Genomic DNA, 12,280 nt, shown 5'->3' with positions numbered 1-12,280 from the left:
ACTACTGGGCTTTTAAATAAATCTGTGGGAAAGATTCCAGTTAGAGTTACACCTTATGTACTAATATGGGTGCTCTATGTTTCAGACTCCATACCATTAAGTAGTGCAATGCCATGCCTTGTCAATATAATAGGGATCAGCAAAATACCAATTATTAATAATATATTCAGTTTTAAAAGGTAGAACTAGTCCTTTCCATTTTTTCTAATTATAAATATGTTGTGAGCATAGAAAGAAAAAAAAAATTTAAAGTGCTTATGTTCTGAATAGTGACAAAGTTGCAGTTTGTGGTTTCTCAGCACCAGGCATTGCAGGTGTGTACAATATTGCTTCAAAATTAAGTGATAGACATTAGGTCTCACACTTAGGACAAAACAGGTAACTTCTTACAAATGGATATTTGGAAGTAATAACGGCATTTGGTAAAAGTTTTCATCCATCATTGGGTGTCTCACTAGCGTAGCCATCTTGGGTCTTCTGCAGTTTGGTATCACAGGATTGAAGTAACTGGCAATTACTCAGGCCAGAACATTCTAAGCAGAATTTTAAGCACTGTCTAAAATGGTTGGCTATTGTAGGTAGTATTTTGGGTATTGTAATTTTGGATTTCATTGCCTAAAAAATTCCTTTTTTTAATTTTTGGTTTAGGTGTATACAATAGGGAAGAAAAATTGGGTTCCCAGCCAAGCACAACTGCTTTCATACAACCTCCAGTACTACATCTCTGAGGAAAAGATGGATCTGGTATCACAATCCACTCTAAATGGTAAGTAGTTGCCAAACAGACATTAAATTAAGATAATATAGAATGTCTGTTAAGTGAAAAGAATTCACATTTATGATCACAGATGAAAAGTTACCTGTTCAGTAACATTTAATTCCTCAATAGGTGTATACCTTAAAGAATGAGATTTGCTTTTTCGAAAGATTGGTGTATTAAAAAGTGATGTCAGAGTATATTGATGATTTTCCTTTAAAGCCTCAGGAGCCTAAGACCAGTGGTTGAGAATCTCAGCTTCCTTTTTCACATTAATGTAAGCTTTTCATTCTCCTCCTGGTAAGGTGGAGTCTGCAGATGTGACGCGAGGTCACAAACACGGGCTTTAAAAGTGAAGCTGAAATAACACAACACTACTGAATATATTCCGTTTAGTTATTTTAGTACCTAATTTGTGATCTTTAAAGGGTTGGTAATGCTGCTTAGATCTGGTTTTGAGAATTGTTTACACAAGGGAAGTATTCCGGTATTTTTTTGCCTCATCAAAACCTCCTACTGTTGCTCTCATTTCCTTTGCAGTGTGTAGATCTGTTAGTTTACCAGTCTGGCTTTCAGTAGCGGTTGCCTAGGAACAGTTTTCCCATGAGCATAATGAACTTCAGCTGTGTCACCTTTACTGTCTGGCCAAGCCTGTCTCTCACCAAAAATCAGACCAATTCATGCCTTGTGGAAGTCACAAATATTTTATACCCTACACCAATACCCCATTAATAATTAAAAATGGTAAAATGTAGTAATAAACCAAATAGGAACATAACTTCTAAAGGCACCATTTTACAATCCGATTTTTTTTTTTTAAATACAAGACAGTGCTATTCTGTTTGTTTGAGGGTTTTTTTTATAATGTTTCACACATGTGTGTATTTTTCACCCCCTCATGAGTGATGAACAGAGTTTGACCTGACCCCACCTCAGGCTTTGGCTTTGGCTGTGGAAGGGACAGAGCACCTTTGTGGGGTCAGGACAAGCTGTGGTGTGTTCTCGGCACCCTGTGTCTCCATTACCTGCTTCATCTTGAAAGCATATTGTGGTGTGCTGGAGTTTGCAAAGTGAGTAGAGTAAGGCTCTGGGCTAAAACAGAACAGGAATAGGTGAATTAAATTGTGAGCAGGCACTTAAACTGAGTCACCCACAGTTAATGTGGGTTATTAGCAAAATATTAGCAAATATTAGTTAATACTAGCAAAATGCATTACACAGATAACTGGCTCTTCCAGGTAGTTCGTGTTGGTGTGGAAGGTTTAAAAAGTTAAATCAGAATAGAGTTTGTTACCATGTCATGCACAATTACACATGAAAATACATTATTCTGAATAAGCACATTCATACAAAGTAAGTGTAGCAGTACAATCATGTTGCCATGTTAGAGGCTCAAGTGCAGAATTCAGGTTGCAGCTGTGCACATAAACGCCTCTCCTTTGCCTATATGTGCATAGCGTAGCTAGAGGTCTTCTGCCACGTGAAGCAGGGGTCTTGGTGTGCTGCTGGGGTCACCTCGCGCTGTGTGTCCCTGCAGGGGAACAATCGCAAGAACATAGTGTTTTGTGAGAAATGCCGTGCCCAAGCTTCCACGCTGTTCGGGAGGCGTGACGAGGTGCGGCCCCGGAACCGACTGCTGACACTCGCAGCCCGCTGGAAAGCCATCCCGTGCTGTGGTGCGTGGGTGCAGACCCATCAGCTGTGGACAGGCGAGGTTGTCCTCGGGTCCGGGAACTGCCTCTGTTCGTCCGCGGCAGCCGAGCTGGGCGACATTAGCTCGGGCCGGGTCGAGAGGCTATCCCTGCGCCGGGGTTGCTATGGCGACAGGCATGACAAGTGCCGCGAGAGGGCGCTGTCAGCCGCGCCGATCCGCGACCATCGTGGCGTTGGGGTGGGGGTGAAACTGAAAGTGAAGGGTTCGGGCAGCGGCAAGGCGGGACTCAGCGGCCGCCCTGCCCCTCTCCCCGTTCCGCCCCCACGCCTTTCGCCGGCTGCCTCCCAGAAGCGCTTGAGCTGCACCAGCGTGAGCATGTCGGATGTTTTCGACCGAACTCCGGGTGCCGGCCGACGCCGGGGCGCGGGCTGGGAAGGCACTGGTGTCCGCGGTGGTGCGGGAGCGCCGGAGAGCGGCGATGGGGCCCCCCTTGGGGGAAGCGGTTCAAACAGCTCAGGCTCGGCCGACGAGCAGCAGCACCAAGTGGGCGGCCTCTTCCCGCAGCAGGAATCACTGCGGCCTCCGAAGACTGCGCCCCTGGGCACTGGAATCGCAGGTACGGGAGCAGCGGCCCCCTCGCTGCCCCTCCCGAGGTCCCCGGTGTCGAAGGCGTAGGGGAGCAGCTCCCTGCAGCCTGCCGCCCTCCATTCGTGTGCCCGCAGCATGCTGCTCCTGCTTCGCTTGTCCACCCATTCGCCATCCCGCTGAGACTGGAGCCGTGGGGGTTCGCACCACCTCCCCGCGGCCCAAGCGCGGGGACGCGTGATTTTTCGCACCCCCATACCTAGAGGCGGAGGAGTCACTGCGGCCTTGAGGGCCAGCGCGCTGTGCACCCCATCCACCCTCCTGGCTCCTCTCTGCGTGGCACCGAGGAGAGCTGCGTGGGGGCATCTGCACCTTTCCTTAGAAGAGTGATCATGTTTCTGGGTTATGGGCCTATGGCCAGGTAAAGGTGTGATGTGGCACTGAAGCCACTCACAACACCTCTTTGTCCACTCGCCCCCTTTCTGGGCCCTCACATCTGTGTGTGCATTTTATCCATCTGTTAAACTGACAGCAGATGGTTTCAGCCTTCCTCTTATTGAAGAACACTAGCCTAAAGGTTTGTCAGAAAATAAACACAATCCAGCAGTAATACAAAGCATTGTTTGCTGGTTAGCTTTTTCGGGTAGGTATCAGGTTCCATTTTCAATAAACATAGGAGCTAATCTATAAAGATACGTTTGGAACTCGTGGGAAATACTTTTTTAAAAGCACTCTTTCATTGTCGATTGGTTGCTTAGTTGTGGGGGTTTTTTGCCAATGATGTATGAGAAAAACACCTAAGTGTCTTTGAGAATTCTGGTAAAATTAGTGTTGTTAAAAATTAGTCATATCTTCCAATAATTGAACTTCAAAGTCTTGAATTTCTATCTGAAAAGTATGGAAAACCCACAAGATGAGCAAGCATATCATAAGCAGATTTGCTAGTTTCTCAGGTTAGCTCTCTTAGAAAGCATGTTTTCGTGGGAGAGGAGAGAGCTCTTTTTCCTTTTTCTCTTTTTTTTTTTTATTTCTTTTTTTTTTTTTTTTAATGTTCCTTTCACATGAACATTGTGGTTATTTTCTGTGAGGTAGAAGGACATCTAGAGTTTGCTAAAGTAAAAACTTTCCATGTTTAAGAAAAAAAAAATGTATTTGAAGTAAACTTGAAAGTATTTTTATGGTAAAAGTATATTTTAAATAAAAAAATACGTACTATGTATGTACTCCATGTGAATACATACTAATTTAGTAAATTCTAAGAAAAGCTTTTAACAAAAATTTTTCAGAGCACCTGCCACAGACAGGGATTCCATCTGGATCACAAGATAAAGTTTCAGTTCTTGATTCTGAACCAGAAATGGCTGAACCTCAAGTGGCTGCAGCCCCTGTGATAAGATCAAACTTGTCTGTTAAAGCACCTGAGTTTTATCCACCAGGATACATCCAGAACTTCAATCAGAACTTTGCGGTGAGTGTTTATTTTCTTTTCTTAGTATATGCCAATTTTCTTGTATTCAAGTTAACGTTTTCCTGAGGTCTTGTTTAATCAGGTAACTTGAATGCTTCATTTGCTGAAGAGATTCCAGAAACTCTGATGATAACCTCAGGAGCCACAGTCAGAATGTTAAGTGATAGTGGGTGAATATTATGGTGTATGTGAGGGCCTTTAGCATGAGATGTTTTGCTAAAGCTTGCTGCAGATAACAATGTTACTTGTTGATTTGACCAAGCATTGATTACATCTTTTTAGCAGGTACCTCTGTTGTAGTTATATCTTTCCTGGATTTTAAGTAGGGGCTTAGGTGCACATTTATGCAGAGTTCACAGTTTTTGATGCAAGTGTGGGCGAAAGCTTGACCTTAGGCTTTTCCAAGCACAGACTTTACCTGTTTGAAATTTATTCTGCAGTGGGTACAATTGACTGTGACTTCTAATTCCTTCCTTAAAAGTGGTATTGTATCACCAAAGGGCAGAAAAGTAGGATTAAGCTCATTCCTAGCAGTTACCTACCCACATACCTAATACATTTACAGCCAGGTTAAGGGTGATTTCAGATCAATGTTGTAGATGCATCATGTAATGAAAGTTGGTACTTTTTATTTTCTACTCTGTTATCTTCCATGTTACTGCTTCAGTAAAGGGAAGGATGTATGTGAATTCTTGGAATATCCTTTTGTGCAAGCAGCCAAATTCTGGTATTGTACATAAACAGGTGGGAACAATGACTTTTACGAATACATTCAAGTGATTAAAAAACAAAACAAAACAAAAAAAACCACAAACCACAGAAAAACCCCAAGCAATTTATAGAAACATATAGATTTTTAATACCTTCTAGAAAAATACTTGATTTGAATGCTAAATATGATGGCTTGGATTTAAAGTCTTTTGCTCACCAGTGAAATTGATGTTACCTTAATGTTACCAGCTTTGCCAGCTTACGGAATAGAATTACTGTCCTGCATAATAGAAGCCCATAGCCGATATACAACTGCTAACGAAATGCCAACACAAACATGCTTCAGTGAATGGGTAATCTAGTTATTTTCCACCAATATATGTTACGTGTTTTCTATAAGTAAAGGATTTCAGTTTCAAGACCAAAAAACCTGCCATTTGGGTTGGCATACATAATGCATGCTTACAATTACAAAGTTTTGAGGACACCAGTGTTGCTTTTCAGCTCTTTTGAGGAAACACACAGGCATGTAGGAGTTCCTGGTTGCTGTGTTGTAGGAATATGGTGTAGGAATATGGTGTAGAAATATGTGACTCATCTATTAATTAAAATACCTGTTAAATGCTAGGCAAAACCTAGAACATGTAAGTATGTTGCAGGGGCCTTAATAGTGGTGCTTCAGATGTTTGTGCTTCACTATTACAAAGGTTTTTGGTTGTTTTGGCTTTTTTTTTTTTTTCTTAATGTGTTTTTGGTTTGGTTGTTTTGGGTTTTTTTAATTTTAATGACTGTACTAATTTCACTTGCAATAAAAATAAGAAATTTAGCACACTTCATTATTACACAGATTTTGATCGTGAGTTTTAAAATTTAAATCAAAAAAGTTTTGAGAAAATTCTCCTTTTCTGACTTAAAATTAATATCTTTTAGCTTTCATTTATAACATTCCCTGGAATTTTTACATCTGAAAGCTCCATTTCTCTTCTGAAATACACAGTGTGTTTGCTATTAAGCATTTATTGTTTTAGAAAAAGTGACACATTTCAAGTTTTTTGTACATTATAGTAATTACTGTGCATGTCCATATCACATTTGCGTATGAGATTACTTTATCACTTCCGGTTAGTTCTGATACTCAAAACTGTCAGTTCCCTGTGAAGACAGTGTAAGGGGAACAGCACACAAGGCATACTAGTTTTCAGAAAAACTTTACCAGGACTTTAGGGAATAAAGACCCCCATGGAATTATCTGTTTCCTTACAGAGGTCGGTCCAGTCAGAACTTGTGGAATTCTGCAGTAGAATTGGTGACTAGATTTAGGTCTGGATTGCTAGTTGGAAATGTCAGACTTGTTCTCTGGCACGAGTGTATGATAATAACATGGCTGTCACTCCATCAGAAGGGCACAATGATGTCTTCACTTCGTAGGAATGAGCTTTGTATCATCTTGGGTGGAATTTCACCATCACCATTTGATTTGGCTTTGGTTTTTACTTCATTTCATTTCAAAAAAAGGAGGCGGTTAAGCTGCCTTAGTGCTGATTTTATATGTTTAGCCAAGCAGGAGGGTGCCTCTTCCCTTCATACAGCATGGTGAGGTGATTTTGTATATGCAACAGTCTTTGTGTTGTCCCAAATGTGGGATTGTTACCTGGCATGCAGAATGACTATATATACTCAGACTCGAGGTGTTTTATTCTCAGCTGTTTTGCAAAATAGGGTGCTAGGTGGAAGCTCCGCAAAGCTAGCACACCTTAGTTTTGTGTACATCAAATACATACATTTCAGAGAACAAAGAAATTACTTATCATTGGTCAAAAGTCACCAAATATATTATTAATTAGCACTTTATTTTAGCACATGTGCTTCATGGAGGGGGGTGGGGAGAGAGCAAGCTTTTGGGGTCCTGAATTGAGTCAGTCAGCAATCTTCCTCTGCCACCTTTGCTTTTCACCCAGCTACTGCCCTTTCTTGTTGACCACTTGTTTTTCTAGTATTTGCTTTGTGTTTGGCACTGTCTGGTGCAGGTATTCTCCTTTTATCAGTCCTTTAGCTCTGCTTCTAAGGTTAAGGTAATTAGTAAGGAATGTATTGCTTACACACAGTCTTGTTTTTCCAAGTGATGGTGTTGATCACTATTTATCACTATGGCACATTCCATTTTCCCTGTACATCATTTGTACTTAAGTTTGCAATAAATTTATTGTAAACTTGTTAAATGCATATAATCTGAAAGGGAGAAAAGCTTGTTCCTAAGAGTCTGAAGAGAAATCAAATGACGGATTCAGTGACAAAGTTCCTAAGTGGAAGAAATGTTGTGAATACCTACCAGGTATAGGAAGGTGGTAATTAGCACATGTGCAGAAACTGAGCACAGGAGCAGATTTGGCTCATGTCTCTTCCTTTTTGTTACCTTTACATAAATCAGAGGAGGTTTAGTACCTACTGAGTTTTTTCACTGGTTTTTTTTGAAACTCATGGATTGACTCTTAGTAGAAGCAGAGGCAAAAGAGAAGCAAATCATCTCTTAGCCAAAATGAGGCAAATCCATTATCTTTAAATTGATCAGTCTTTTGTTGCGAATAATCCAGGATCCCATCCTATAGCTATCAAACATAAAGGAGAAGGATTAGACAGTGTTGGCTTGATTGAGAAATCGTTGAAATTTGTGGAAAATTTCCATTTTACTTTCATGGCTTTGAATCATAAATTTGTAAACTTATAGCCTCCTGTTAGCCAACTAATAAAAATAATAAGAGGGATTTGCTTTGCTTTTCTTTATTTGATACAATACTCAGTGCTATCTTCTCTTGTTAAAATCTGCCAGTGACAAACATGAGTGGTTTGTGTCTTGAAGTTACTAGGCTAAACTTTATTAAAGTATCAGGTATTACTTATTTAGCAATATACAACTTTATTATAAAGTTTGAATTACTCATTTTTTCCTCTTTGTTCTGTTTGCTGGCATAGTTACTAAAACCTCAATTGCATTTAGATTTGCATAGTTAGTACAGGTAGGTTAATGTAGTACAGAGCCTCTGTGTTTAGCCTTTTAATTACAAAATGGGAAGAGGAGTATGAATACAGGGACACCGGTATACCAGATGGTATTGGGGATCTTTCCAGAAGGATGTTCTCCTCCAAGACTGAATTCCTATCAAATAAGGATGAGAGGAAGATACCTTCCTCTTTACTGAATGAGGACCTCCTAACAACCTGACGGCTGTCAGAAGGAGCAGCTTCTTTATACTAGCCGCAGCAACAGCGTTCCCTGCAACCTGGCTGGAGACTTTTTGAACAGGTTGTTTGGAGTACAGGAGCCAGTTCATCTGTATATGACTAAGCTGTAGTTGTTGCACAATAACATCATAGTTCTGTGGAACAAAATAGTTGAAGTTTATTTTACAGAACTTTTCCTGGGGTACTTGAGATTGCCTAGTAAAAGTTGATTTCCTTTAGCAAAATGGAGTATTTAGCAAATTACACATAGGCCTGTTACCCTTTATTCTTCAGCTTTGTAAGCTCCAAACCATTAGAACTGTAGGATACTTTCAGTTGCAGAAGACCTCTGAAGCTTCTTGACTCCCTTCTCGAACTCAAAATAAAATTAACTTGGACCAGGTTGTTGAAATATTTATCCTTATGGGTAATAACAATTTGCCACCATTTCCATAAACCCTTCTTCTTTTTTTTTTTTTTTTTTTTTTTTTTTTCAGTTTCTTGTGGGCAATATTATGTAACTTTGTACAGTGAATAATACCATAGACAAATGTTCTACTTAATTACACATAATAGGATATCTTTCTAGTTTTTTCTTTTATTATATTGATACGTCTCCCCCTAGCTTAAGTTGTATACCCTTATGACGTGGATCTGTCAAGAATTTTGGAAGGTCTGCCTTTTTCCCCACAGATTCTTCACAGGTCGTGAAATGAATGTAAATACTTGATTGCCAACAATGCCTGTCTGTCTTTCTGTACAGTTCATGCCCAAATAAAAACCTTTCACAGATCCATGTTGCTTCACAGTACAGGAGAGACTGAGCTGTTTTGAAGACAGAAAGTAAATTACATCCCTTCAATAAGGGAGAAGTGGTGGGGAAAAGGAGAATGTACTTATAATCCTTGGCAATGTATTTATGTCCACTAAATGAAGAAAATTGTTAGTTCACTAACATTTTCAGATAATTTTTTTCTTTACAGTTCATGTATTTTAAACCTTTTTCTTGCTAACTAGTAGATCAGTTGACAGGCCTGATATTCTGTGTTACCCTTATGTCTTGAATAACTAATGATAAGTCATTTCTTTAGCAGTCCCTCTTCAGGCTCCTGCTTGCACCTCTGAAATCTGTGTAAGAATGCTTTTCACCATCTTTTGTGTAGTGTGACAAAGTGAATTATTTGTACTGTGTTATTACTAGTGACATCACAAAGTATCCTGCTTAACGTTGCTGTTCCCCTCCTATGCTAGCATCATAATACTCCAGAACAGTATTGACTTCAGATACCATTACATACATTCATTTCTGAATGAACAAAATTGACAGCCTTCTGTCCATCAGCAGGAGTGTAAACACTGATAAAGTGGTATTGTGCAAGCTCATTGCTCCTTTAGGGAGCGGGTGTGTTTACTGCCTGGTTTTTAACCTCCGTAGCTGCAAATTAATGCAGTACCATTTGAATAGTTTCATTTCATGCTTTGTAATCTTTCATCCATTGTCAAGAGATACAAATTCACTGACTTTAAAAAATACTTTTTACATGGGGGTGCTAGTCTGTATTTATTGTATTTCTGTAATTTCTTGCCGTTCTGCATGTTTTGAAGCACTATACATTCTGTTTAAGTCCAACATACTTTGTTTCAAGTTTGTGATTATTTTTCCTTCTACATTTCATATATATGCAGCACTGTCTGCACATCAGGAATGGGTGTTGAGCCTCAGTTTGTTAGTTTTAGTTTTAGACTTAACATATATACTTACTTTATTGCTTAGTTAATCTTGCACCTAACTTGGCAAACTCTGATTTCTTTTGATCTGTCTTTTGATGTATTTTGCTGGGAGACCCTGATCTCTATAAAAATATTACCTAGTTCTTAAGATGATAGGACTACTAGAGCTTTCTGATGCCCTGAGGTCTGTGTTCTCTTAAAAGTGTTCAAGTAAACTGTGATAAAGATCACTATTAAGTCTGCAGACTCACAACTAAGGGCTATATGGTTGCTTCTCGATATAGTAAGTGTAACAATGTTATTTTATGTTCCTTTTAAATAGTTGGTATATTATTTCACTGCTATAGGATTCTTCCTTTGAAGATAGATACGATGGCTATCTGACTTTGGTGGAATACGTACAAGATTTCCTAAATCACCTCACCGACCAACCAGCTTGTTTTGAAACTGAAATAGAGCAGTTTGCTGAAACACTGAATGCCTGGGTCACTTCAGGTGAAGATTTACAAGGGCTTGTTGAGCTCATCTATCAGCAGGTACACTGTGTATTCTGTCTTATAATATTGATACTGTGCCTCTATTACCTAGTGTCCAAAGTATGCATACCAGTATTATTTGTCATGTAATTTTATCTATGTAGTTGTTTAATGAATTTTTCTTTTTAGACTGGAACATATAGGGAAAGATTTTGCTAAATCAAATTTAAATAGTAGCTCAGGTGTGGGATACTTGGGCAGTTGATAAATTTTTATCTCCTGGCTCACATACTAGATTTGAAATTACAGTTAAAGGGAGTTATATTTTAATTGCTTTAGTTATATAGTAAAGATTGAAGGAGTACACTCTTAAGCAATGTCAGAGTTGTACATTTTTATGCTGCAAAACAAGTTCTTTATACTACTCAGATACTTTCAATTCCTTGGTATTTTAAAAAATTAAATTCATACCTGCTGTGCGCATCACCCTTTGGGAAACACTCTTTTACTGACAGGCCTTCTTACTCATTTGGAATGTACCTATTTCAGAACAGCATAACTAGGGGAAGGGAAAGCTCACCTAATGGTAACTAGGTCCAGTCCCATTGATGGCCATGGAAATGAGGACAGCGACCTTGAGCTGAACTCCGTACTAATTGGGGGAGCCATTGGAACAAACAGCTTAATATCTGTCGGTTAGCAAATTAGCTGTTTTTACTGTCTTTTGGCCTTGTTGCAGAGAATGAAGTCACACTTAACCTTGCTGTTTATTACCTTGGGTGTCTTTCACTTTTCTGGGTTGGTTGCTTTTGAATTCTACCTTGGAGAATGCAAACTCTATTTACCTTTTAAGTGCAGATACTTGCAGAATATTTTAATCTGGGGCATGTAGAAGCTGCATGACTGATTGATCATGGTACAGAACTATAGAGTCTTAAAGTTTCTTCTTCTGTATGTAAAGTCATACAGAATTGATGCAGGTTTAATTCACAACAGATTAGTGATTATCAGTAAGATTATCTGTGTTGTGTTTGGCAGCATTGTGTTCCCATCTTTTATTTGAACACATGGACAACAGTTTTAAAAGATTGACATATTCCATATAATTTTATTGGAAGAAAAAGAGGGATTTATCTGATTTTTGACTTCATAAAAGTTAAATAGACTCTTATTTAAGTCTTCAGTGTTGTCTCTTTCTCTCTCCCCCTGTTTAAAAACAAGTTCAGTGTTAGGGTTGGCTGTGCCTTCCTCAACTGAGAAGCATTGAGTGTTATTACTCAATGAGGACTAGAGCACCTCTCCTATGAAGACAGACTGAGAGAGATGGTTTTGTTCAGCCTGGAGAAAAGGTTGCTCCAGGAAGATCTTACAGCTGGCACAGGTTGCCCAGAGAAGTTGTGGATGTCGCATTCCTGGAAATGTTCAATACCAGGCTGGATGGGCCTTTGAGCAACCTGATCTAATGGCCTGGCTGAACAGGGAGATATCATGGTAATTCAGGAGAAAAAAGGAGAATCTATTACCTGTAGAAGGGACTGTTGCTCCGTCAGGAATACAAGGATATTGTTGAGTTAGGGAAGGAGAAAATTGTAAAGGTGAAGGCACAGATGGAACTAAATCTGGCCACTGCCATAGAAGATAATAAAAAGTATTTTTACAAATGTATTAGCAATAAGAGG

General features: G+C 39.5%; 1 protein-coding gene across 4 annotated transcripts in view; it reads left to right on the top strand.

The window, feature by feature from the left end:
• PAIP1 (poly(A) binding protein interacting protein 1) overlaps positions 1-12,280 on the top strand; it is a 29,313-nt gene that overhangs the window by 622 nt on the left and 16,411 nt on the right. For 2 of the 4 annotated variants that reach the window (XM_080638140.1, XM_080638141.1), the window contains exons 2-4: positions 649-766; positions 4,283-4,464; positions 10,473-10,661. In XM_080638140.1, the coding sequence (XP_080494266.1) occupies positions 736-766; positions 4,283-4,464; positions 10,473-10,661 (402 nt within the window). In that variant the 5' untranslated portion in view covers positions 649-735. Of the gene's footprint in view, positions 1-648; positions 767-2,781; positions 3,028-4,282; positions 4,465-10,472; positions 10,662-12,280 lie in introns of those variants that run through there. The other 2 variants (XM_080638139.1, XM_080638138.1) reach the window with 1 other exon arrangement.

Source organism: Psittacula echo (genome assembly GCF_963264785.1).
Source record: "Psittacula echo genome assembly, chromosome: Z".
NCBI lineage: Eukaryota > Metazoa > Chordata > Aves > Psittaciformes > Psittacidae > Psittacula > Psittacula echo.
Note: the sequence above shows the minus strand (reverse complement) of the source record. Positions and strands in the feature narration are given on the sequence as shown.